The sequence below is a fragment of the Lissotriton vulgaris genome, chromosome 5 (genome assembly GCF_964263255.1).
Source record: "Lissotriton vulgaris chromosome 5, aLisVul1.2, whole genome shotgun sequence".
NCBI lineage: Eukaryota > Metazoa > Chordata > Amphibia > Caudata > Salamandridae > Lissotriton > Lissotriton vulgaris.
This window is the reverse complement of record NC_141693.1, coordinates 622931237-622958945: the sequence shown is the minus strand read 5'-3', so window position 1 is coordinate 622958945 and position 27709 is coordinate 622931237. Positions and strand designations below refer to the sequence as shown.

Sequence of the window (27709 nt, the reverse complement as noted above, 5' to 3'; positions counted from 1 at the left end):
AGCCACAAGAGCAGAAAAGGCGGAGAGCCGTGCCTGGAGAATTCAAGCGAAAAACACGTCTTGAAAAGGTCACGTGTGCCCGGGACTTCATGGGAGGGAGATGAGAATAATATACAGCACCCCAACTATTACGGCCCTTTCAGCAGAAGAACGGAGGAGGGCTAGGAAATGTTACGGCTCTTTCAAGCTTACGTTAGCAGCAAGCGCAGAGACAAAAGCGCCTTGTGACTTGGATATGCGCACAGTCGACTTTTCAGGTAGACGGAGCGTGGCGACAGCTTGATTGGCCCCACCTCTGACACGGGGGCTCGGAGATAGGAAAGGGGGGGCTGCTCTGCCCCCTCGCAGGTATGGCGGGGCACCAGCCTCCCATTCCCCTGCATCCTCGGCCGTGGTGCGGGCCCCTTCGCCACGTCTTGATGACGTGGCGGGCGCGCCTCACCACAGATTGGTGCCGGCTCCCGCATTTGACCCGGAAGCAACCGGATTGCTTCCGGGTCAAAGGGGAGGAGCCCGGGGGGCGGACCAGTGGGAACTGGTCTACCCCCATGCCCCCAGTAAAGTTTAAAAGGCGCAGGAGGTGCCCTCTTGCCCCCTCGCTATCCAGGCCCGCTCCCTACCCCCACCAAGGGGCTGAATAATTTTCCTACCCACCAGCCCCTGAATCAGAAGCTTGGTTTGTGTAGTGGTCGGTCTTACCGATTATAGGTGTAATTTTTTCACAGTAAATATTGTTTGTGTGAATTTCTTCCCTAGGCCTTTTTTCCGTTTACAGGCTGTAGTATTGAACGTGAGCAATCTTGTGTACATTAAAGTTTTGTGTACTTGTTTTTCCTTAGGCCTTTTTCCCGTTCACAGGTGCCATAATTGTCGTATTTATTATAGCCCTTGGTCAGGCGGTAAGGTCATGATCGGCGAGCAGTCAATTTAAGGTCCTTAGGGGGCGTCACCATTCTTATATGGGGTCGCCAGGGGAAGGGGCCAATGGTCTCTCCTAGAAATCCAGGGGCGGGATATCCGCTTGGTTGGATGGGTGCGGGGGAGGGAGTCACGCTTTCTTTGGGCTGGTTAGCCACCCCGCACGTACACTATGACGTCATTAAACGGCGCAGAGTGAAAGGGCCCCCCTTGGGATTCATGGAGTTCATGGAGCGTACGGGGTAACCGGGAGGGGGGGGAAATGCTCTCCTGGTAAAAGGGCCCTCTGCGCATGCGCACTCATACGTGAGGGCGTAGCTAGGTAATAAGGATCTGACACCGGTTAGCGAACTTGCTGTAGGCCCATAAAATGTTAGGTATGCAAAATTCATACATAGGATGTTAGATTCGGTTAGGAAACACGCTGTATTAGACATTTGTTTAGGTTAGCCCTTTGATACCTGTCTACATTGCTTGTAAATCTGCTGTCAGAATTTTGCATAATAATGAGTGTGTAAACATTGTTTATTTCAACATTTTTAATTTTTTTTCATGTTTTAATGATTACAGCCGAGGGGTCGTGAGACCCCCTGCCTTCTAAGAAAACTCTTTGCATGTCTAATTGCTTTAGGGGTTGATGATGGCGGTGCACAAGACAGGGAGGGTGTGGTCGGTAGTCCCAGACCATGTGTGCCCGATACAAAGCCTTTCCACTCAGCAACTGGGTGCTTCTGAAAACTTTCAGCCAGTCTTAAAACCGCGTGGCGGTAGGGCCGGTGGTTTAGAGGCTTTGTACAATATTTTACACCCCACACATTTACCGAACATTGATAGCTGAATTCTTTGATAATGACACAGAGATATATAATTGTTCGCTGAAAGAACCGAGGGCTCAGAATATAGGGCAAAAATACAAAAAGATCTGACAGTATAACTCAGTAGACGACTGTGCGGTCAGCATGGTATTTAAAACCTCTGTTAATGTATATATCTGGGAGCTTTGAGTAACAAGCCTCATCTCTTATCTTTATGAGTCCATGTGTTTGAAACACATGGCCCCATAAAGGTAAGAAAGCTTTTGTGACGGGAGGAAGGCAGGCGAGGCCGTTCAAGTGGGACGCCGAAAAAGAGAAAAGTCTAAGTCACACAGACCTCTTTTCCAATGGCTGCCCACTGTTTAGCATAAACGGTGATGCCGGCCAATGGAAAAGAGGGGCGGGGTGTGTTGATTTTTTTTTCTTCAGAAATGTTGACTTCTGCATCTGATAAGCCATTTTTGTTGACATTAATTTTTGTTTCTCTAAATATACCTCGTTTTGGCCTTTTAATTGATTCCATCTTTTTTTAAAGTTTGAACTGTTTATTCAATAGATTGAAACATCACCAATCCTGAAGAAGTTTGACATCAGAAACACATCTGAAAGCCTTCTAAAGTATGAAAGTTAATGACAAATTCAAAATTAGCTAAGTCTAACTGAGCAAATTCTATCCCCGCAGAATTCCTATAAACTATGACATCTCATATATTAATTAGAGAACGGTTGATGCATCAGTCTATGAATAAAGAGTTAGACCACTCGGTTTCAATCTTTCAAAGGAATTTGTACAGAAAAAGGTCAGGGAACAAAGAAACCCCATAACTCGTTTTAAAGGCCTGTGTTTCTTAAATTTAGCTTTGTTTAGATAATTATTGCACTCCCACCACAAGTATGTTCTCTCAGCAAAGCTATGAATCCTGTAGAGTGAAGCTTGGTCACATCTCACTTCAAGATTGTGGTCTCTCTTTATCAGTGCCTAACACTTTGATCCCCTATAGTTCTACAAACTGTGAAGTCACAGACCAATATGGCTTCATTGTTCTGCAACCTTTTTGTACATAGACCAAGATTGCTAGATTGTGTCACATCTTTATTTGTGACATCATAGAGCAAATATGCTACATTGTTCCCCAAGCGATTAGTGTTTTTCATAGACAGTGATTTCTACATTGTTTCAATAGATTTTTTAAATATTATAGATGAGGTATGGTACACTATTCCACAAACATTTTGCTGTTCCTTAGATGGAGATTGCTACCATGTTCCATTAATTTGATATGATACCGTGGGCTAAGCATGGTACATTGTTCCAGAAACTGTTTGTGGTTTGTAAGTTGGAGATTCCTTCCATCTTCCTTTGATTTTGTATGATGTAATGGAGTAGGGATGCTATATTGCCCAGCATCTGTGTGGGATATAATAGACCAAGATCACTGCATTCTTCCATTAGATGTTGTAGAAAGAAATTGCTATATTTCCAATTGAATGGTTATGATAACAGAGAATGGTAAAATATATTTTTGTTTAAATTAGCTGCAATGTCATACATTCATATTGCTACATTATTTGAATAAAATGTTGTGATATCTTAAAACCGGAACAACACATTGTTAAATTGACTACTGTGATCGACCAAAGGTTTGGAATTCAAATTTTTAAGGAAAAAGCTTCTTAACTTTTGTAGATTTTGTAACACAAATATTCCTTTTAGGGAAGAGAATCTGCCGATTTCTTTTACGATTTTCCTTACATAATCACATAAACAAGATTTGTAAGATATAATTAAAACAAAGTTATCAGTGAAGCAAATAGACTGCTTGGGGCTTAAGGACATTCTTGAACTGTAAAAGTATCTAAACTACCCAATTTTGAAATTCCAAATTATTCATTTCCACTAACTCCCTCAACATTTGAACTAAAGCTTTGTGTGTATTGAAATACTTATTGAAAACAAAGTTCATGGTATAAAGTCCGTGCATAGTGCGCCAAGAGCTATGTTGACATGAAAATGTGTATGTTCTCACAGCAAATGTGAAACAAGCAATGTTCGGTCTGACTCCTAAATGCTTTAACCACTAGGTACTACCTAATTGTGAAAAAAGTATTACATGGGTAAAGTCTTTTCCTCTGTATTAGAATTAGCAATGGCAGACTGTACTCCCACAAATGGAATATCAAAATACAGAGATTAGGTCAGTATGTGTAATTTCCATTTTCATAAATCCAGGATTAGGACAAGGATGGATTGCGAGCGCTTCTGGGTATGGTCATTTTGAAAGTAAGTGAAAACCCATTAACCCTTAAGCATGTGCATATTTGCCAATGATTTTCAGGTAGTTTCCAACCTGAGAAACACAAAAATGGGAAATGATCACCGCCTAAATTGATGGAGGGAAGGGAAAAGGCTTCTCAACAGGAACAATGTTTTCGCCTTGAATAAACAAAGAAAAAGTTTAATGATGATTTCCACATGCGGGACGGTACAACTTTGTAAAAAATGTTCCGATGACATTGGCAAATCTCCAGTACTATTAATTGAATTCATTATGAATTCCTCAAAAATCAAAAATATGCTTTGACTGCTTTAAAAATAGAAATATTCCCACAGCAGCAAATTTCCAACTTTAATTAGAAACGTTTGTGAATCGTGCTCAAAGACCCTTTATTTCTGATCAGGTTTTCAGATCCACTGATTCAATAAAATGCTAGTCAGAAGTAATAGCAAAAGTGTACACATTTAACAAAACCAGACCTGGACCAAACTGAACCTAGAACTGGATCTTTCTGAAAAATTCAGAATATGTCTTTTGGTTTTTGATTTTGTTTTGTAGATGTTTGTACAAATATTGTGAAAAGGGAGCATGTTTCATAAAATGAAGTATATTAAAAATGCCCTGGAAAGTACACTAGATTACTATCCATCATAGGCTTTGCAGTGGCAAAAGGAAATATTGTTTGTCGATGGGGTGCAGCTGAGCCATCGAGTGTGGAAGAGTGGAGATCGGACATGGATGGGTGGAGGGCCGCAGAACTCCAGGTCTATGAAAGCAGGGGCTGTCCACGTACATGGGGAAATATTTGTAATGAGTATGGGCATATTGGGGCCTACCAGATGTCTGACCAGGACAGGAGTAGGTGAAGCTGGTGATAATGGCGTTGTTTATGAATTACGGAGTGTGTGGGAGGGCTCCTTTGAGGGGGAGGGAGGGTATATACACGAAATGTCAGTAACGATTAATATAGTATCCTGCGCGATACACAGTTTTGCCATAATGTTTTATTTGTTTTGCACTGTGAAAGACATAATAAAAATTGTTTACAAAAATATTAAGGTATGGCAGTGCTTTGTATTTACTGACACTGGAAGGTGCAATGGATTGCAGGGCAGGGATTACAGAGGACTGGGTTTGGGGAGATGTACCTCCGTACATTACCCCCTTTTTTCATCCATAATGAAACCATTTCTGCATGGGGGAAGAAACACTTTCTCTGCACACTAACATATATCTCTAAAATGTAGCGCTTATTATACTACCACACGTGTACCAGTTCTAAAAGTTTTAATGACCAAGTATTGCTATTACACAATGTAATGGAATTAAATGACTAACCTATTAAGGGAAGCAGTGAGTCAGCCTTCCTGGTATTCAAATCATGACCTAACACTTCTCAATGTCCAAAGCTTAACTCACTTAGCCATCAAGCAAAACGGAACAGGATGTTATGTTAGAGTTAATGGGTATGCTCCAAATGTAACTGCATGACTTGCATCTACCTATTGGTATGAGGTTAAAAAGTGTACTTAGGGTGGCACAAAAAGGCACATATTTCAAAATACCCGCATACTTCAGACTTCTTTTTTTTGTCCTCCCAACCTGAGTAACATCCATTCTCATGTAACCTAGACACTCAAATTGGCACATCCATTTCAGCACACCTGTGAATCAAGGTACCCTAATAGTTCAATGGAAAAAGAACAATTGATAGACACATTGCTGATCAATGTCAAAAATGCACCCCATTAGAGAGATCTGGGCCTCAATTAATCGTTTTTCTGCTCCCCGTGCCATTCCAGTTTAAACTCAGCCATATGCAAATCAATCTTGACCCTGCTCCCCATGGGAACAGTCCAGCCCAAACTTCCAGGACAGGACCTCCCATGACCGGAAGTAAGCATCCTGGGACCGGGTTTGGAGGTTATGTTTACTCATATAGTCCACCCATCTGGAAGAGTGTCTGCAATCAGTGCATGGAAAAGTCTGCAGATGCTGGTTCTGTGATGTTGATTCTTGGAATTCTGTGCACAGACCAGAATTTGTGGTCCTGAATGCAACATCCACAGGATAAAACTTTACTGTATCAGAGAGGATTGATGTAATATTGTAAAAGTGTTAATCCTTAGTCTCTCTATGGATCTCCTCGTGAGTGGGTCATTTATCCTGATGGGGACAGTGACTGGCGTCACAGATCCCATTGGATTACAAATCACATGGAAGCGCAACAGATCAGGAGATTTTCTCTTGGACGCCTCCTACACTCTGAAAACAGATAGAATGTCATGGCGAACATCCTATTTGAAAAGGGGTAAAGCACGCTGGACTCGGTATGAAACAACCACACTCCCTCTGTGCCATTCCCAATTATCTAGTAACCAGGAGTAGTTCCTATAGCGCCCAGGATTACTAATATATGCCATATCAATAATGCGTGAAGGAAGGGATTACCAGTCCTCTTGTAAAGGGCCCATTTGAGCTTGTGCCTGATAATATGAATCGAATCAATGGCAGCCATTTTACAATAATGCAGGGCAATTTTAAACTGGAACTATGAACTATGCACTATTCTTAAACTCACTTTTTGCATCCACAGGCTGCTGCAAAACATCGTTTCACACTGGCCAGCCAGTGTAAATGTGATTTTTAGGTCTATCATGACTGCACGGTTGTCTGTAAGATGTATTGTTAGCAATTCTTTAAAATATACAGAAAGTGGGCTTCACCTATACTCAGAGAAGTAGTACTCTCTCACCCATTGCTATAGGCTATTTGGTCGGAAGACCATCCATTGCAATGCTAGAGGATCATTTTACTTCTGAAAAGTACACTCAATCATCACGCTGTTTGTGGCATTCAATTGTTCATCTCCTTTGTACTTTTTCTAGAGAAGGCAATCTTTTTTTTGTCACTTTGTACCTGTATTGGCAAAGGCAGTAGGATAGTCTTTCGTGTTATAAAACATGATTTACATATACAGAGCATGTAAGCAGGGATTGCGAATGCCTCTGTTTACATATGAGGTACAGCAAGACATATCAGCCTTGCCAATGCTTGTTACCCTTTCCATAGGAGCAAATGTCATTTCATACATAGTTGAGCATGATTGTCCAGAACAAGTGCAAAACTGCCGGGCACTGCTGCAATTTAAATGATATGGTCTTTAAAATCAGAAGCCATTTTGGGTAGACTTCAAATTATACGAATTGAAGAATCCCAGCAGCCACAACACTGGGATAGCTCGTGTGCTCTTGGACAAACCCCCAAAGGAGTTAAAGAAAGTTCATAAAGAAGAGCGAGAGAACACTATACTGTTTGTGGGCATGACTATTTTCATGAGCTAAATACACCAAACGAGCCTTTCTATCGTTTTTTCTTTGTGGAACCGACCATGATGATATTTTACCATTGAATAATTATGAAATGGCTCTCTCCTGGTCAGTTTCTCCAGGCCTGGTGTGTGTATGCCATGGATCAAAGCCATTTATTCCTCGTTGTGCTAGAGATAGGGGCCAACCTATGCCCAGGAGGGAACCAGATTTTTAGAATATCTATATTCATCAAAATATAAGTAATGTACACAATCAGCATTTATCCTGGAAATCTGGCATCGATGTGACCTATATTGGATACCCCTGTGCTAGAGTCCACATTGCCTAGTATTTGATGATCTTCTTTCTCTCGATGAGAGTAATCATTGAGAGCAAAGATGTCTGCTTTTTATTACTTTTTTAATTACTCCTCGCTCTCGCCTAGCTTTCAATGCACCGATCTGAATTCTCTTTCAGGTCCTTGGAGTGTACAGAACCTCTGCCATAATATTATTCCCAGAGACACGGTGCAATAATGTCTCCAGAGCCATATGGCAGATTCGAATGTGTCCTACTTCTGCAGTTCCTTCAGCTGCTGTTGTATATAAACATAAAACTGGTCAATGCAGTGCTGCACTAGTGTTAATTATATTGCCTGCCCCCTGCCTGTCACAAGCATCCGCCTGCTGCTTTTGCTGAAATCAGATTACGGGTGCTCAGAAGTTAATCCTGTGGAGAATAAGGCTGCAGTGCAAAGTGATTGGAAAATAATTGTCAACGAAAACAAATACCATTGGTAGAGAAAACAAAACGTTAAACGTAATTTTGTCTAATACACGAATATTAACATTCATATTACATGCCTATTCCTTAGAGTCTATGCATTAATGACGTACCTGGATTTGGTCCCGTCGCCCAAGCTGTGGAATGTGCAGGCACACTGGGACGGGCAGGAGCATGTCGCCCAAGGCAGGCCCCCCAATGCCAGGCAGCAGAACAGACCCGCCGCAGTCCACATGGTTGCCCGACCATGAGAAGAGGGGGTGTCCCTGACAGATTGGTGGTCCCGGCTCCTCCGGCGTGCTCGACGATACACGGTCACATCTTGTTTGCTGCCTTCCGCCTACAGTGATGCCTCAGCCCCAGCTGATTCCATCAGATAAAAAAAGGCTAGGCAGGGGATTAGGGATGGGCCCTGGGCTCCTCTCCTGTGAATGCTTACCGCTTCCTGGAATATCACTGCGCAGCGCTCCCACGAACCAAGTCTCACCTCAGGAGCGTGGGGGGCTACAAATGTCAACAAGGCGCCTTTTGTCAATGAAACGTGGCTGTCAAGAGACCTGCTGCCAGCCGTCACTTTTACTTCTCCCTTGGACTATTTGTGCCTCTCTGTTTACCCCTTATTGACTTAATGCACATTAGTTGGTGTAGAAAACAAATGACTTGTATGCCTGTGGTTATTTGAAAATGGGGGAGGAGGTGACATTTAAAGGTTTATCATTCTATTGAGAAATATATATTTTTTAAGTTTGCCTTGTGATATTTCATGCTATTTTATAAATATACATTCAAACAGTGGTATACACATCTAGATCAGCTATTCGTTCCCCATTATTCAGTCCAGTTAGAAACATCTTATTGGTATGTCCTAGCTTATGTATAAATTCAACAACAACAATATATTAGTGTTCATTGTACAAATAAGGTGCATGCAGTACTTAAAGAAACTCCAGTACGTCTATATTGTCCAGATACCCGTTCTCTGACTAGGCTGACATTGTAATGTTACTTGTTCGAGTAAGGGACGTATACAAGAATCACTACACACTTAAATTATACATAGGGCAGAGGAGACAGCGTAGTAAATCACCATTTACTAACACTTCTTTAACTGCCACCGTTAACCAACACTACCATAGTTAACTAACAATCAAATATTACAATACAACCTCCTAACTTAATGAAACCCCCTTTTACTCTTGTAACTTGAAGGGGCCACTGTTGTCACCCTACCAAGATCGATAGATGCGCATCAGGAAGTATTTACACAATAGTGTGGTCCTGTAATGATAACCTTTCTGGCAAGTGTTCTAATGTAATCCTGGTAGCTTTATGAATTCTAAACAACGATTACCCCGAAACTTTTACACGCAGGGAATCACAATGTGGTTGTTACAACGACCGCGTTGTTATTTCCCATACCATTACTCCGCAAGGTGAATACATGAAATGTCCATTGGGTAGTGTCTCTCTGAAATAGAACACTGTCATAGCACATGCTTGAAGATCCAAGGGCCCCAGCCCATTCAGACTGCTATACTCATATCATTTGACTATTTAGATCTGGTGCACCCTTGTCTACTATTTATTAACTTGGTATGGTCCATGTTCTTTTTCCACCCTCCTCCCTGCACATTCCATTCTCCTGCCCCCCCCCCTTTCCCCTTCCTGCTCCTTCTTTAGGTAGAATGTTGACGTGTTTGATTGCCAAGATGCCACTGCCTTTCAATAGGTTCATATTCAGTATTTGGGCAAGGTGTCCATGGCGACTGTTCTCGAAACCTCTAAATCTGTCTTTCTTTGGATCTGTTTATCTTTCGCTGAACATAACAGGAACATATCTAATGTATGGCGCTAAAGAGCTTATGTATTCTTATAAGTGCATAACATTACTTTTGGCTCACGTTAAATATAAAGATCTTTCATTATTCATTCAATTACTGTTTGTTTCAAATACCAAGATCTCTTCCAATTGAATTCAAAATGATTGATAGGAGAATTACTTAGGTCTATATTTCATTTGTTCTCCAATTGGTGACTTTCTATTGTAAAAAGACATTTTATCATTAGCAATCTGAATTTGTTTTTTACTTTTCCAGGTATTTGTTTAACAAACAAAAAATAATATGTGGAACATGATAGTGATAATTTTATTTTTAGGGAAGAATATTGTAACATAGAAAAACACAAATCATGTGACCAAGTGACTTTTTCACGACACTTAAAATGACGCTGCAACTTTCTTTAAGGTTAAATTGTAGCAGCCATAATTGTATGGACTATATTGACTTTTCCATTAGACCAGCAAAGAAGCTTGCAGTATTTACGACAAGCGCTTTCTGACTCTGCCTACAAAACAGAAGTATCATAGCAAACATTAGAACTATTTATCCTATTTATCTGAAAGGAATATCATGTCTCAATGCACTTCCACATTTACTATATTTCACACCGTGTAGGAACATTTACGTACATTTATTTAGGTACCAAAATGTAATATTTGTGTTCAAATTTCAAGCCCTTGGTCACAGAAAAACACTGACATTCGCATTTCTTTGTCCTTATTAACCAGTCTCCACAATATCTTCCTAAAATGTGTTTGGCACACTCAGAATACAAGTGACAAGTTTGATAAAGGTGAGCTAAGGGGTAGTTCAGTTATGCAGGTGATCTCATAAGGGCGAATTTCCTTTTTTTCCTACACTTTTTACTGATCCAAAAAGCAATAAGAGAGGAGGCAGGTTACACGTCTTGAGCAGTTGATCACATAGTCCTTAAATTTCAAATATTAATTAATTTCCTTACAGCTCCCTTAAACTCCCATGGAAAAACTAGTACAAATAGCCAGCCCCCACCATCATTCTATTTAGTTATATCGACGTTATGGGTGAATGAATTGCATTCTAGGCTGGAGGCAGAAACGCATTTCATTATCGATAGAAACATATTACATTATAACAACATTATATAAATACCCATAAGCGTGCCTTCAATGTAGCTTTAACCATTCTGTGATCTCATTGACATAAGCAATATATTTTTTTATTATGTTTTTTTGTATCCGCCCTGATATTTAACATATTTTCCAAGTCACTTCCATCTCCATTGTCCACTTCTCAATAGGGAATCTTTTCATCTTTACATTTCTTGATGATAATTCTCAGGACTGCTAAAGTGCAGGGAAATACTACATAATCTGTCCTGGACCAAGAAGATTTATACATGGAAGGATCCAGAGTAGCCTTAGTAGCTAGCACAATCCTTTGTGCAATATGGTGACTCATCCAAGAATTAATCTGGGGCCAAAACCTTTTCAACTTTGGACATTTTTATGAATATTGGCATTTTTTTTTCGTAATTAGGATTGGCTTAGGGGAATCATCTTTTAATATAGAGAGGAACATAAAATAGTCCTCGCCCAAATGAAGTGAGAGATGGTAGAATACAAATTAGTAAATCATTTTTATGTGTGAAAGGTAAGCCTTTCCAGGATACTAGCTGATTCCTAATTTGTGTATTTAGCTGGATATAGTACAGCTCATATAGTTTACTTACTTTTAGATAGACCTGCATTCGTAAATGCCTAAAGGGTCTATTGCAGGTTAAAGACTAAGCATGGGGGGAAAATCCGTTCCGCTCGCGGATTTTGCGATTTTCGGTAAATTCGCAATCCGCGAGATTCGCGAATTTCCCGCAAAATCCGCGAGCGAAACGGATTGGGTCAAAAGTTCAAGCTGACTTTTTGTAACTATTTTAGAATGGCGCCGGCAAGATGCCAGCGCCTCTAAAATAGTTACAAAAGTCAGCTTCAACAGGAAGCTCTAATAGATAAAGTAAAGCAGGTGCATCTCAAATTCAGTTACACAATCAATAATCACCCCAAACTTGGGGTGATTAATGACTATGTAACTTAATTTGACCTTCAACTCAAGCACCTGCTTTACTTTATCTATTAGTGCTTCCTGTTGAAGCTGACTTATGGCTGAGGGCAGAAGGGCACAAATTGGGACATAGGGCATGAGTTAGGCAGAGGGCAGAAGGGCACAGAAACCAGTGGGACAGAAGGCAAAAGGGCACAAACAAGAGTGGGGCAGAGGGCAGAAAGGCACAAAAACCAGTGGTACAGAAGGCAGAAGGGCATAAAAAACGAGAAGGGGGCAGTGATGAACCAAAGTTTCCCGCGAACACCCGCGAACACGCAAAAATAAAAAATCCGCAAATTTGCACGAATTCGCAAATTTTGCGGATTGCGAATTCGCAAATCCGCAAATTCGTGGATCGCGAATTTGCAAAATTCGCCCATTCTTATTAAAGACTGAATCTCACGATGGAAGGCATCCAGTCGCTCTTTAAAGAAAAGTTCCTATGTTTTGATACCATTAATCTTATTCCCTGAAACAATAGAACAATTTTGAATTATGCAGAATGCTCTCTTTATGTTTGTCTCTTCAGCTTCTGGATATAAAGTCATACCATCCACATGAAGGGTTTATCTTTTTGCCCTCCCTTAAACAGCTATGTACTTGGGTTTCTTCTCAAACCTTGATGGAAAAGGACTCTTTTATTAGATATTAAATGCTAGGGTGAAAGGGGCCCCTCCTACCTGGTACCTTATCTAACAAATATCTTAACCAACCAGATCTATCAATTATTGGTCAAGTCCAGGACCTAAAATATAATATTGTGAATGAATTGGTGCAATGGGGCAGAATTCCCTTTCTACTTAGAGCTGTCTAGATGAAATTCCAATTCATCACATCAAAAGCTTTTTCTGTATTAGGACATACAGTTAGACTTTTTTTTCATTACCTGGAAGACAGGATACTGCTCCCACCAAAAATAATTCTGAGAGGAAAGTTTCCACCCAGATATATAATATATACCTGGCTAGCTCTAGATCTACCATCCTACTACCACTAATTATAATCAGTTTGACATGATTTTCAAAAGAAGTGTAGTAGGAGCATTTGAGCCACACTCCATTGTTCCTATTGAGGTATTTAAAATATACATAGGTGCAGTTCTTAAAAAGTATTAGGGCATTAGCCATAGCACAAAATGTGGTTAAAAAAACCCTCCCTTTGTTATTGATGTTTTTTTTTGTTGCCTATGAAATGTACATATTTACCTATATTTAAGTGGATTTAATTAAATATAAAATAAAGATGATATATATGTGTGTGTATATGTGTGTAATATATACACATATATATGTGTATATATGTGTATGAATGTTTATATATAATATAAATAAATGTGAGTGTATGTATATATATATATATATATATATATCCAAAGTCAATCCAAGTTTTTGATGCACACTCGGAATCCGTTTGTTTTAACACAAATTTATTTCTGTAAAGCCGCTACGCGTTTCGACACGCGAAGGGTCTTGATCATACAAATATTTACAGGCAAACTTTTACGTGCATAATAAATAAACAAAATAGATGAGGTACTCAATCTGTCCTCCTCTTAGTGACGTCAGCTTTGGCCGCCATCTTAGAGTGGTGCATACAATTTCATTAGCGTTAATACTCCAAAATTCATGTTTCCAAATATTATACTTATATAATACAGTACATCTTATCTTATCTTATCTTATGCTGCATTTATAAAGCGCACTGACACCGGAGGTTTCCTGGCGCTGTGATTGAGATTGAGGGTGAGGACCATAGCCTAAATGAGGTTCGAGAAGAGCCAGGTTTTTAGGCTCTTTCGGAAGCTTAGCAGGGTGCCAGAGGTTTTAATTTGAAGGGGGAGGGAGTTCCACAATTTGGGTGCTAGATAGCTGAATCTACGGCCACCCAGTTTCTTTAGTTTAACCAACGGAGTGGTAAGGAGGTGGAGATGGGCAGAACGGAGGTTACGGGCCGGGCAATGAGAGTCGATGAGAGATTTCAGGAAAGCCGGACCCTTGGTCTGCCGGGCCTTATATACAAGGCAGCCTATTTTAAAAGCAGCCCTTTGTTCGATGGGCAGCCAGTGCAGCTTGGCCAAGAGGGGTCTGGCGGATTGCCATTTGGGAGCTTTGCAAATAAGCCTAGCTGCCTGGTTCTGCACCAACTGAAGACGATGAAGGAGGGACTTAGGTAGTCCCCAGTAAAGAGAGTTAGAAAAGTCAAGGCGGGAGAGGACAAGAGAAATAAAGATTTGCACCAAGGATTCATAGGAGAGCAGATGGGAGATTTTACAAATTTTTCGTAACTGGAACATGCTGGCTGAGATGATGGTAACGACATGGGTTTTGAGTGAGAGGTCGGTGTCAATGGTACCGCCCAGGCTTTTTACCGAGTTTGAGGGACTAGGGAGTGTGCCTAGCTCGTTTGGCCAGAAATGGGGGCCCCAATATGAAGGGCTTGTGCCGGGCAAGATGAGTTCCGTCTTCTCCGGGTTTAATTTAAGCTGGTTGGAAATCATCCATTGTTGGATGTGAAGCATCACTGCCTGAAAGTCTGATGCAGCGTCAGGGGTATCTAAAGGAAAAATAATCTGCATGTCATCAGCATAGTTGAGGACAGTGCAGTTCCAGTTACTCAATGAATGGGTAAGTGGACGAAGATATACATTAAACAATAATGGGGAGAGGGAGGATCCCTGAGGGACTCCGCAGGTAGTAGGGACCTGGGTTGCAGTAAAAGGGGCCTAGGTGGACTGTTTGCAGTCTGCCCGAGAGGAAGGACTTGATCCATTCCCGGGCAGGTCCCTGGATGCCAGCCTGTCTGACACTGTGTAGAAGGATGTCATGATCCACCGTGTCGAACGCGGCCGATAGATCCAGGAGGACCAGTGCCTGTGGGGACCCTTTGTCGGCATTTTCCCGAAGGGTGTCGAGGACTTTTAAGGTAACTGCTTCAGTAGAGTGTGCTGGTCTGAAGCCAGCTTGATTAGGTTCCAAGAACCCAGAGCTCTCGATGAATGCCGAAAGGCAGGTGGTAACGTAGGCCTTCGGGAGTTTAGATGTGTAAGGCAAAAGATAAATGGGCCTGTAGTTGGCAGGGTTGGCGGGGTCAGCTTCTGCTTTTTTCAGAAGGGGAACCAGTATGGCTTCCTTGAACGCACTGGGGACCATGCCCGTGCTAAGGGAGGTGTTCAGAAGGGGGAGAATGCTGTCAGGCAGGGCAGAAAAAGTCACCCTGAGGACTGGGGGGGGGGCAGCAGTGCCTGGGAGATCCCGAGATCCAAAGGAAAACTTTAGCAAAACATAGTTATGGCGTAAATTATAATCTCCTAGTAAGTTCATTCGAGATATGTACCATATGACTGTGCACATTCCAAATCAAATTTCATAAATGGCCACAGTTCCCACTCTGCATATTTACACATTTATGCTAGCGAGTGTGTCTCTATGCCTTACGTCATGCTGGGTAACTCATTGTCTACATAGCAAGCAGAGTTAAATTGAATTATTATACACTCGGACTAGTGCCTGTTTATGTAAGCTTTAAAGAGCAAAAACTAAACGTGAGGAGGAAAATTCGTGCCAAATGGCTATATGCGGAGACCTCCTCCTATGCTTGTGAAAAAAGTGTCACCAACTAAAAAAGACACATTACTACAAAAGTGCTCAATTATTATCTAATAGTCTCTTATCTTAACAGAAGTGCAGTCTCCTCATCTTGAAGAAAAGGGTAGGGAACCTGTGAAGTGTCCATAAAAGTGAAAGTGAAAGGTCCCTTCCTTTCCTCCTGCAAAGGAATCAAGATAAGACACATGGTTAAAAACAGGTTATCTAAAAACAATAATGTCAAAAAATTTTATAATACTACAGTCATAACAGTTGTATAGAAATCACATACTCCAAACATTCAATCCTCATGTAAGTGAGTGGCTAACTCTTCATCCAAATTGTGCCCACCCGGGAATCTAGTCTCAAGCTCAATGATCCATTTGGATTCTCTCTTCCTTCGAGCTAGTTCTCTGTTGCCTCCTCTTTTGTTTGCATTAACTTGTTCAATTGCAAAAAATCTGAGTGGTGAGTTGTTGGATTGATGTTTTTCTTGGAAATGTCAGGCGATTGGGTAATGTGGGTCATGATTAGTGATTGTACGTAAGTGCTCTTGAACGCGTTTTTTTACCATACACGTTGTGCTGCCCACATATCGTAATTTACACTGGCATTCAAGAATATATATGGCATTGCTGGCACTGCATGTTAGAAACTGACCTATGATTTTGTTTTGTTTAAAACCAGGTAGTTCAAACTCCTTGACCATTTGGCTAGTTTTGCACGCTCTACAGTGACCGCATGGGTAGAATCCCCTGAGATTGTGTACATGGCTGTTATTGGTTTCCGAGATGTCCCTCTTCACCAATAAATCCCTGAGGCTTCTTCCTCTGCGGTGTGTTATGAGCGATCTTTCACTCAGAGTTGGGCCTATGATGTTGTCAGACTTGAGAATCTTCCAATTATCCGATAGTACTTTTTGTACCCTATTTGATTCCTGATTGAAAGTCGTAATTAATCTGGATGCTACATCTTCCTTCTGTACTTGTTCCTTATCTTTTAACGTAGTACTTCTGGTGGTGTTGTTGACCTTATTTTTGGCCTTTTCCAATACCCATTCAGGATAGCCTCGATCCTTGAACCTGATAAGCATCCTGTTTAGCTCAAAGTTGTACACTGCCTCTGTGCTACAGTTCCTCTTCGCCCTCAGTAGCTCTCCATAAGGAATGCTCCATTTGAGCATCTCTGGATGAGCACTGAGGGCATGGAGGAGGCTGTTACCTGCAGTTTGTTTTCTATGGAGACTTGTAGTCAAACCTTTCTCCTGGACCATAACCATGGTATCAAGAAATTCAATGTTGGTAAGGCTCATGGTCGATCTGAGTTTTATGTTATAGGGATTTTTGTTAAGTTTTGAAATGAAATTACTTGCTACAGTTTCAGATCCGCCCCACACAATAAACAAATCATCAATGTATCTGATCCAGACACGGACCAGATCAAAATCAGATTTGAGGGTTTGGTCCTGTCTTATCTCCTCCTCCCATTTGCCCAAAAGAGGTTCGCGAGACTCGGTGCGAAGCTCGAACTCATCGCGGTTCCACGCACCTGCTTATAGAGATCACCGTTGAACATAAAGATATTGTTTGTTAAACATATCTCTATCATCTCTATAAGCATGTGCGTGTGTTCCATGTAGCCTATGTCCCTTTCTTTAAGGAAATGAAAGCACGCTTCTATACCTTGGTTGTGATCAATGATAGTATACAATGAGCTTACATCGAGAGTAATCAACATAAGCCCATCCTCCCAGCACACTTCCTCAATTTTATTAAGGAAGTCTTTGGTGTCCTTGATATAAGACGGTAAGAGTGCTACAGATTCCCTCACAAAATGATCTATATATTTTGAGATGTTCTCATTCATGCTTCCCAAAGACGACACCATCGGTCTTCCTGGTGGTCTAGTAGGGCTCTTATGTATTTTGGGTAGTAGGGTAAAGGATAGGTAATTTGGGATAATCTTTTTTCAGGAGGCAGAATTCAGGCCAAGTTATACGGCCCTCTTTCTGCCAAAATGCCAGTTTGTCCCATGTATCAGTTGTACTTGAGTTATATTCTGTAGTATTGCTCCTGCAATAGAAGCTAGTATCGCTAAGCTGATTTTGTGCTTCTTCAATGTACCTTCTTCTCCCCACAGGACAATGTTATCCCCCTTATCTGAGGGTCTTATAATTACATTTTTGTCATCAGCAAGATCAACAATGAAGTCTCTTTGCTTTTTTATTAAATTGAGCCTCATTTTCTTGTTGCTCAATGTTTTGCGTTTCTGTTTAATCAATTCATTTGTAACTACCTCATGAAAGGTGTCTATTGAATCATGAGGAAGCACTGGACAAAAGATTGATTTAGGTTTAAAGGGAGTGCATGCTGCTCTGCCTGTACTCATCCCATCCAAATCTCTATGTAGACTTTCTCCCTCATTAGCTAGTTTCTCATCTTCTAGCACCTAAAGGGTTTGAGTGCTGTTGCATTACTCACAGTCAATATTGATACATTATCATCCCCTCCCTCTACAACAAGTAAATCAGGATTTCTGTTGTTGAACAAACAATGCCATTTTTTAAGTTTCAACTTTCGTATGAATGTAAAAATGTCTATTCTTGTATTCGTATAGTTGAATAGTTCTGTTGGGCAAAAAGTCAAACCCAGACATAGTGTGGTTTTCTCAGTTTCAGTCAGGGAGCGTGATGAAAGGTTGATAATAGTTCTATTTACCATTCCACTATCCATGATTACTTTGCTCGTCTGTAGTCCCCATGTCTGGTTCCCATTGGCTTTTTGTTTGCTTCTCCTTTATTTGAGTCTGATTCGTCTTCGTTTTGAGCGACCCTGCCTCTTGTTCTTCTTTCCCCGCGGCGTTGGCCTCGGGCCCTCCTGGGTGTTGTTTGTACTTGTTGTATTTGTTCCTTTGTTCGCCGTGTTCTGAGGACCCAAAACTCGTCTAAAAAAGTTGCGGGTTTGGTTGATATTTCTACACTTGAGGATGTGCTTGCGGTTTGAACTGAAGCATCAGTATCTGTGTCGCTTGTCCATACGTTTTCTTGGTGGTTTCCAGAGACATTTTGGGCTTCTTCATTCTGTGCCTGAATATTTCCTTGTCTGTACAAATAGTCATATTTTGGACTGTACGTTAAAATCCGACCACCCTCGTAGTCCACAGTCTCTATGTAGTTTTCTTTGTTTGCGAAATTTTATGTCCTCTTCATATTTTTTCAACCGCCCTCTAAGCTCCTCTTTGAATTTATTAATGTTTTCCTGTTCAATACTTTTCTTGAATTCCTCCTCAATTTTCTTTATTTCAATCATGATTTTTTCACGGTCTTCCCAGGCATATTTTATAAGTATATTAAGCATATTTTTGGAGCTGGTAGCAGAATTAGTGGCCTGTTCCTCAAGCGTGCGTGGATTGGGGGATTTATGAGAAGGTGTGATATAAATCCTAAGTCACACCTTCTCATGAATCCCCCAATCCGTGCATAAAGGAAATTGTCACGTGAACAAGCCTCTGCGGGGGTGAAACGTTATGACGGGTTGCAACAAATAAAAATACTTAGCACAGAACTATCTTGGTCCGTGTCTGCGTTACTGCGGTGGGAGATTGGATTATCCTCGCCGTCGCTGTGGAAGTTTGAATATATATATTGTTTGTTTTGAAGTCTCTTGTTAATAAACCCAATTTATCGTATTGAGCGAGTGCGGACATTATTTCCTTCTTGGTGAACAATTACGAGTGGGGAACGTTCATCCCTGCTGTCCTGCACCGGCTGTGCAAAGCGAGCACCTTCGAGTGAACAAATTGATGGATAATATATATATATATATATATATATATATATATACATTTAAGGCGGGACTGTTAATTGGAATAAAATGAGTTCTTCTAAATCCGCGTCCTTTCTTCCACCAGCCAGTGATCAAGAGCGTGAAGCTCGAAACGCGTATGGCGCTTTGAGAGGGTTGCTACCGGCTGTGAGCAAACTAACTGCTGTGCTGTGAGCGCTGATCCTTCATGTGTGGTGATCTCTAGAGGGCGACTCTTTGGTGTTTGATATATATATATATATATATATATATATATATATATATATATATATATAAATATATAGCGTGAACAAGGGCACTTGTGCTCGAAACGCGTCGCTGAAAATTGGCTTGTGAACTGAAATAAAACAGAATATGCTTGCTGAATTGGTGGTCCGTTTTTCCTTCCTGTGGTTGGCGTGGAGGCTTTGACCGCGTACGCAGATCTGGAGAGAGGGAAACTTGTGCTCTCATATATAAATATATATATATATATAGAGAGATATTCAAAAACACCATTCCACCTAGGGCCAGCCGAACTCACGGCGGGTGCAACCGAGAAGCGGAGGTGGAACCGCTTTGTAAAACAGCAAAACACGGAGGTTCGGTGCACCGAACCTCCGTGTTTTGCTATATATATATATATATATATATCCTTTGGTTTATATATATATATCCTTTGGTGTCCCCATACGGCAGGATGAGAAATCGCTGGGAGGGTGCTAGTGGGGGGATGGGCACATAGAACGCCCAGACGTTTACACAACAAAATCCTTTCCGTTTCTTGTAAAAACACAATGGTACTCTGTGTAGGGCTGCTAGATTAATAAGACAGACATAAAATTATGTCTGACTTATGAACTCCAAGTAAATTCAATTTACAGCAATACAAGGAGTGCCGTTCTGTTTTTAGAAGAAATGGAATGGATTTTGATATATATAAATATATATATCACCTACTGCCGGTCGCCAGTAGGTAGGACCTAGTTGCCATAGGAATATCGCAAAATTCTATTCCCAATAACTTTGGCACCGATTGACGAATCTTCGCAAATTTTTAAAAACTTATCGCCCGCTCCGGTCCGCTCCTATCTTGTAAGTTTCACGGGGATTCAGTAAGCGGGGGCCGAGAAAAAAGGGGGGTCCCAAAACGTGTTTTCCCCATGCAATTTCCCGTAGGAAACTTTAGCCGCGGCTACAGCCGGAACTGCTGAACGAAATTACACCACATTTGGAAAAAAGATAGCTCTTGGTTTAGAAAGATCTCTTTTTGTTAAATGGTGTAAATCTGTTAAGTGGTTCCTGAGAAATTTGAAAAAGAAAAAATATCGATATCTGGGCGGAGCCTAACCACACATGTCATCGTGAGATCTGATTGGCTGTCAGCACTTCATCCTGGATTGCTGGCAGCCATCTTGGGACCAATATACATGATAGTACCCCATTGAAATGCATTGTACTGAATCGAAGATTTTGAGGGTTACCAAAAGGAGCACTATAAAGGGTGATAACAGACTTTAGTTACATTAGGATTCATTTGTTGATGGTACCATACTAATTTCAGGAAAAGTGGTGTGTTCTAAGGTGATTTTACCCTGTGAAAAACTTTCTGCTTGGATATCATGACTCATGTTCGAGAGAAAACAATTTTCACATGCTTGTCCCATAGAGTGTTGGAAGGTAATTCAGAAGCTAAAATGAGAGCATATTTTCTGTAAATTCACATTATCTTTCTCAGTCAAGTGAGAATGAAGTCTGACATTCTCAGTAAAACATGTACATCCAACAAGGGCAGAGACTATCAGTTGATGCCTTTGTTTTCTACTGCAGATTCCCAGAGTGTTCTAAAGAACAACTAGGGAGCTAACAGTCTTACTTAGGACACAATTATGGCAAACCTGAAGCCATCTTGATTGGAATAAACTGGTAAAACTTAAAACAAGAACAATTAGGATAAGTGAGATGTCAAATATCACTTAAGTATTTATAAAGGGAGTTATAATGCTAGCCTTTGAGAGGAGTAGTCCTTACAGCAGTGAGAAACAAAATAGGCTGTTTGTCACTACCAGGACATGCCACACATAGAGGCACATGTCCTACCTTTTACTTACACAGCACCCTGCACATAGGGCTACCTAGGGCCTACTTTAGGGGTTACCAATGTGTAATAAAAGGGGAGTTTAAGGCTTGACAAGTAGTTTTACATGCCAAGCTAAAGTGGCAGTAAAATGCGCACACAGGTTCTGCAGTGGCAGACCTGAGACAGGTTTGAGAGACTATGTCTGTGGGTGGCATAAGGAGTGCTGCAAACCCACTAGGTAGCATTTAATTTACATGCCTTGGGTGTATGGATACCACTTTACAAGGGAATGGTTTCTCCAGCACTCGCTAATGTCAACATGTATTACATAAATAACTGATATCAACAATTCTTGTCTTTTTTGTATTTGTTAGGTTTATTCTCATATGTTCTTGGTTAGTTCTTTTTTTAGCCTCTTTTTAGCCAACACATGTTTCTTGCCCCATGGCTAGCGGCCGCGTCATCCTCAGGGCTGTTTTGTCAGTATAGTTAGTGTTATTTTTTAACTTGACAGTTTCCCCAAATAGTTCCTTGTCTTCGTTAGTTTTTCCCTCCCAATCGTTTCAGCATTATCCCTTATATTTGTTGTCATTAGTTTTACCGCCTTCCGAGTGTTTGCTCATGAAGCCTTCAGTCATCCCAGAGAGTACGCTTTGAAGTTAACAGCCCTGAGGAAGTTGCGGCCACTAGCCATGGGTAAATTTTTTTAATATATTGGGTGATTTTGGACGTCCAATTCGGGAGTGGGTGATGTTTCGACCTCAAAGCACGCACATAAATAAGTTCACGACAACTTTCACGTGTACTTCTGTAGAGCACCACAGAACCTTCTGTAAACCATCCACGCTAGCACACTTTACAAGGGATTTACAAGTAAATTAAATACACCAAACAGGTGTAAACCAATCGTATCAGGTTTTGGTAGAGAGAGCGCATGCACTTTAGTCCTGATTAGCAATGGTAAAGTGCCCTGAGTCCGGAAGCCAATAAAAGGAATTTCAGACAAAACAGGCAGAGGAAGGCAGAAAGTTTTGGGATAACATCTGCAAAAAGGGTCAGGTCCAACACTAATGCTTTAACTCAGGCACAATGTGTATTTTCACTTCTCTTCACATTACACTTAACAAAATGTGCATCCATATAATGCTCTGTGTTGAGATGCTGTTCTCAAAAAACTCCAGAGGAAGTCTTTGCAACATTCAAGGCTCCTATTCGCTGTGTTACTGTGGTGGGTTTTTTCATTTATTAGACTGTTGTCGCTCTGAACAAGATTTGTTTGGACATATCTGATGATCATTAGGTCAAGAGGAGTGCTTTAATATTCATATTATATGCGTTTGGAATTGTTATAGAGCTAAATGATCCTGTATTACATTTTATGTTCTGATTTGCCCTTTTCTGTAATGATATATGATCATCTATTGCAGACAAACCCATTTCCCCTGTGTATCTCTGTGTATCTTTCTATAAAAGGGCAGTTTTTGGAGATGAGCCAGTCTGGTCTCTTTGCTGCATCTGATTGTGCTTTGTGCTAATTCTTGATTATGATTTATCATGCATTTTGAATAACCTTATTTTTCCTCCTTCATTGCTTCTTATTTCCAAATAAACCTTCATGGTTTCTGTTAAAAAGATACCAGACAGGTAGCTGGATAACTTCTTCTTTATTCACGACCTCCACAGTGCCACCAGAACAGCTTATCAGGACACTTTATGACATCGCTCTCTTCAACTCAGAATGCCCTCACTGTTAACATTCTAAAGCAGCCTCCAGGGACAAGGAATGTTCCAATAGGGAAGGAAAGGGAGGGGTGAGGGAAGATACCAAGTGCTGCATAAAAGTATATGTAAAAACCCCTATAACCGCCAGTAAGATGCCTAGCATGGTACAATTCTAAATATATGCATATAGTAGCCATTGTAATGCACAGATAAGAACAGGAATTATAACACATTCCAAACTTTACATGTCTCTAGCCTTCCTGACTCCAGGCTCATTTAATGGATTATGCTGATGCATTTGCTGTTAAACTGTTATCAGTTGGGACACATGGCCTTATGTATTCTTGAGGTTAACATCATCTCCAAGCCTGCCTATGTACTTTATCATAGATTATCTGATAAAATAGTGGCAAACGTTTCATCACGGAAAAAGAAGAAAAAAACACTGAAATGTACCTAAAAGCCGTCAGTGCCAAAGAGTCAAGAGCATCAGTCTTACTGACATGGATTATGAGACCCACTATAAAGTGCCAAGCTTGTAGAATGTGAAGATAAAAATCCCCCATGAGTGATGTGAATCACTATAACAACTACAAAGTCCTTGAGGCCTCTCAAAGAAAATGGAAAGGGCTATTTAAATATTAGGACAATACATTCCCAGAGAAGCCTAAACAGTTTTCTTCTTGTGTCAGTTCCTTTTAAAAATCGTTAATGGTATCTTAAATTGTGCTTGAAGAGCAATGTTTTGTCTGTTCTCCACAACAGTGTTCATTATTCTGTATAATGAATAAGGAGTAAAAATGTGCTTAACAAGCAAAATATTCTTGGAAAGAAACACACACTGACGACAAATTGTGTACTGCACATTGCAACTTCCCTCGCCATACTCAGACCAATCCTTAATGAATGATGTTCTTATTGGTGCTAGAGGGTGGTGATGCTGTCACAGTCTGCCAGGACTGGACCCAATTTCTCAGTTCTCGATGTGCTGTAGCATGATGTGGCTTGGCAACTGTGTCTACCTCAGGCTTCAAAGTCTGGCATTCACGCATAGTTAGGGAGGAGGTAGAGTGCTTCTAGGACTTACATTAGTTGTTGTGGTGAATCAATCCAGAAGGTTTTCTAGGAAATGTATGAAGCCTCACAGTGTCCCTTCAGCATTTAAAGACACGATTAAGGTACAGTGTCTTTGGTAGTCTGGTTCCTAGATCTTATATAGCTCTGGACAGTGTGGGCACTTGGGAACTATGAGGGATCTATCTGGAGTCTCCCCTAGCTATACACATGGTGTAATCTGGACTTGAAAATGGACTGGATGGTACTGAGCACAGGTGGAGAGGACAGGCCACAGTGCTGAGTCCAGGCAGGTGGATACAGGTCTGGGAGTAGGTGATTTATCAGTCTCATGCACAGGCTACATTAAGGGGCTTATTACAATGCTGGGCGGAAAGCCTCCACCCGACAGTCGGAATCTTCCCAATGGCTTCAGAGCCCTTTGACCAACTCAGCCAGTTTACTGTCCGACCACCTGATTGAGAACGTAAACCGGGGGGTCACTCCGATTCAGTTCAGACCAACTCGCAGAGTATTTCTGTCAGGTGGAACCACAGCGTAACCCCTGGACGGCGTTTCCACCGTCGGGATTACAATGTTGGTTTCCAACAGCCTTTCCATGCCAACCTTTCTGACACAGAAAAGCTGTCAGAAAGTTACTTTGGGGGGTCCTGGCACGGCCCCCTTTCCCCCGCAGCCTACAGTTGGTGGCCGAGGGGATACCTAAGATACCCCCTGTAAAACCCTGCACTGTGTGGCAGGCACCATGGGGTGCAGGGTTTTACACACACTCCCTATTTCCCGATAGGAGCCTATGTTACGGACGGTTCGCAGGGGTAACACAAGCTCACATAGGAAACAATTGGAATCCGACTGAACATCGTTCTGTTTCATCGTAATCTGGCGATCGAAACCGCTGACCGCTTGTTGGTTGGTCCCAAGTCCGAAACGGTGTCCACTGAAGCTTTCCGCCCGCATCGTAATAAGCCCTAAAGTGTATGGAGGCAGCAGTAGCTCCAGATGGTGATATCATCTGAGCTAAAATGAGTCCTTATCTGTTCAAAGGCAGGAAGGAAAGACCTTAGTCAGATTGGCTTGGCCCTCTTTGCTCCAGTTTATGTAGCTGCATGCACGAGAGTAAGCCTTTACAACACTATCTTTATAAAAGGATGCATTTACCACTCATTCTTTACCACGCAATACCTTTTTTCAATGTAGTTTCTTTACCACACATGCTTTTACAACAAATGTTAACTATATTTAAGTTAAGTGTGTGTGTATATAATGTAAATCTAGAGTTTAGGGGTGGGAAGGGGCATAGGGTGGTAAGGGTGTTTTTAGGGTTTAGGGGTGGGTGAGGATATTGGGTGGTAAGTGTGTTTTTAGAGTTTAGGGGTAGGTGAAGGTATTGGGTGGTAATTCTGTGTTTAGGGGTGGGTAAGGGTCAAGGGTGGTAAGGGCGTTATAGGGTTTGGGGTGGGTAAAGGTGGTTTTAACGTTTTGGATGGGGATTAGGCTATGATGTGGCAAAGGTACAAAAAATAGCAATGAATAACAAATGGAGGTTTGAGGATTCTGCCCCCATTTAAGAACATATTTAAATGCATAGTAATGTTTAAAAAATAAGAGGGGTTGTGGGTATACACACACACACACACACACACTTATACATACATATATACTAATCCTATGCTTTAAAAAAAACTGCGCTAGAAAAACAGAGTTTGAGGTGAGCAGATTTAGAGTACTGCTGGTGTTGTAGGGAATCCAAACGTAATCCAAACATAGCACATGACAACATAGAGGCATTCCATACTGTAATGGTACATGAACTTGACAAATTATGACACACTACTGAAACTCCAAAATGTTGTAGCCTTACCTAACAACAGAGTGTAGTTCCACAATATATTAAAAAAGACTCGACTATAGTTATCAAATCATCCAACAAGGGCTGTAACGTGGTGGTTTTGGGACGCAGTTGATTATAGAGCAGAGCCCCAGAGATAACTAAAAGATCCCATTTACTATCAGATTATTGATTAGGCAACATATAAAAATTCTATCCGCACATACCATGATCTCCTATGAAAATGGCATTCTAACAATTTGTTGGATATTGATAAATACAGATTCCTTAAAACTGAAAACCCTGCTACACCATGCTTATACTTGCTTCCCAAATTCCATAAATATGCCATTAAACCACCAGGGAGGACATTAGTATAATCAAATGGGAGTCTACTAGAGAATAATGGCATTTATTTCAACCATTTTCTATATTCCTGTGTACAGGGTCTAAGATCATTCTGTAAAGACAGTACTGATTTCTGACACAGGATTCATGACATCAAATGGGAGGATTCATATTCAAGTACCACTTTAGATATGTTGACTATATACATGCATTGCACAGAGACTGGGACTAGATGCATGTATGTAATTCTTTAGCGACAAACCTATTTATTTGCTGGATCATTCTAACATGCTGAAGCATATGATGTTTTACTGCCTGGAGCAGAACATATTTTTGTTTGAAAATTATTGATACTCACAATGTCTAGGACTGCAATGGAAACCTGCTTTGCCCCCAGCTTAGAGAACGTGCTCCTTGGCTGGTGGGGAGAGCTGGTGGTCTGGACGAATCCAAAAGAACAATATTCTAATCACATCCTCTTGTGGATGAGGTATATCGATGACCTCTTCCTCATTTCTAAAGGAGTTCATCAATGTACTACAAACAATCTTTTTACATACAAGATCAGTAAGAATCGCATATGTGTTTGGCCAGAAGACAATACACTAAGAACATCATTGCACGGAAAAGAAACTGCTGGCAAAAGCATTCTCACTTCGTCCAACTGTCATCCCAACCCACTCAAATGAAGTAACTCCTATGGCGAGCTCATGAGAGCACGCTGGAATTGCATCCCTGAAAAAGCATACAAGGAAGAAAAACAGAATATGATACAACACTTCAGAGAATGTGAGTATCCCCACTAGGTTGCCATCCAATCTAAACAAAAAGTTCAAGCAAAGAAGCATGAGAAAGTTCTATGGAAGGAGAATCCAAGAAAATTGGTCATCACTAATTCCACTCCCAGATTCATAACTACCTACAATAGGGACGCCTACAAAATAAGAAACTGCCTTAAAAAAACACTGGGATCTAATTACAACTAACAGCATCATAGGCACAAATGTAGAGGTTTGGCCCAAAATTACTTACAGAAAACCCAGATCCATTAAAGATATGCTTGTCCATACTTCTGCAATCCAGAACAAACAAACACTTGGTTAGATGAGGAAAAAGGCTTCTATAAATGTGGCACATGCAAGGCATGCAAATACAGCACAAACTAAAAACAATTTGTACTCCCCACAGGAAAGCACTAAAGCAATCAGTAAATGTGTCACCTGAACATCATACTTTACATTAATACC

General features: G+C 41.0%; 1 protein-coding gene across 1 annotated transcript in view; it reads right to left on the bottom strand.

Annotated features, from left to right (window-relative positions):
• The window catches only part of LRIT1 (leucine rich repeat, Ig-like and transmembrane domains 1), a 129173-nt gene extending 120781 nt beyond the window's left edge, over positions 1 to 8392 (bottom strand). Inside the window, exon 1 of the mRNA XM_086922076.1 lies at positions 8217 to 8392. Coding sequence (XP_086778202.1) covers positions 8217 to 8338 — 122 coding nt within the window. The 5' untranslated portion in view covers positions 8339 to 8392. The remainder of the gene's footprint in view (positions 1 to 8216) is intronic.
• Between the last annotated feature and the right edge of the window lie 19317 nt (positions 8393 to 27709).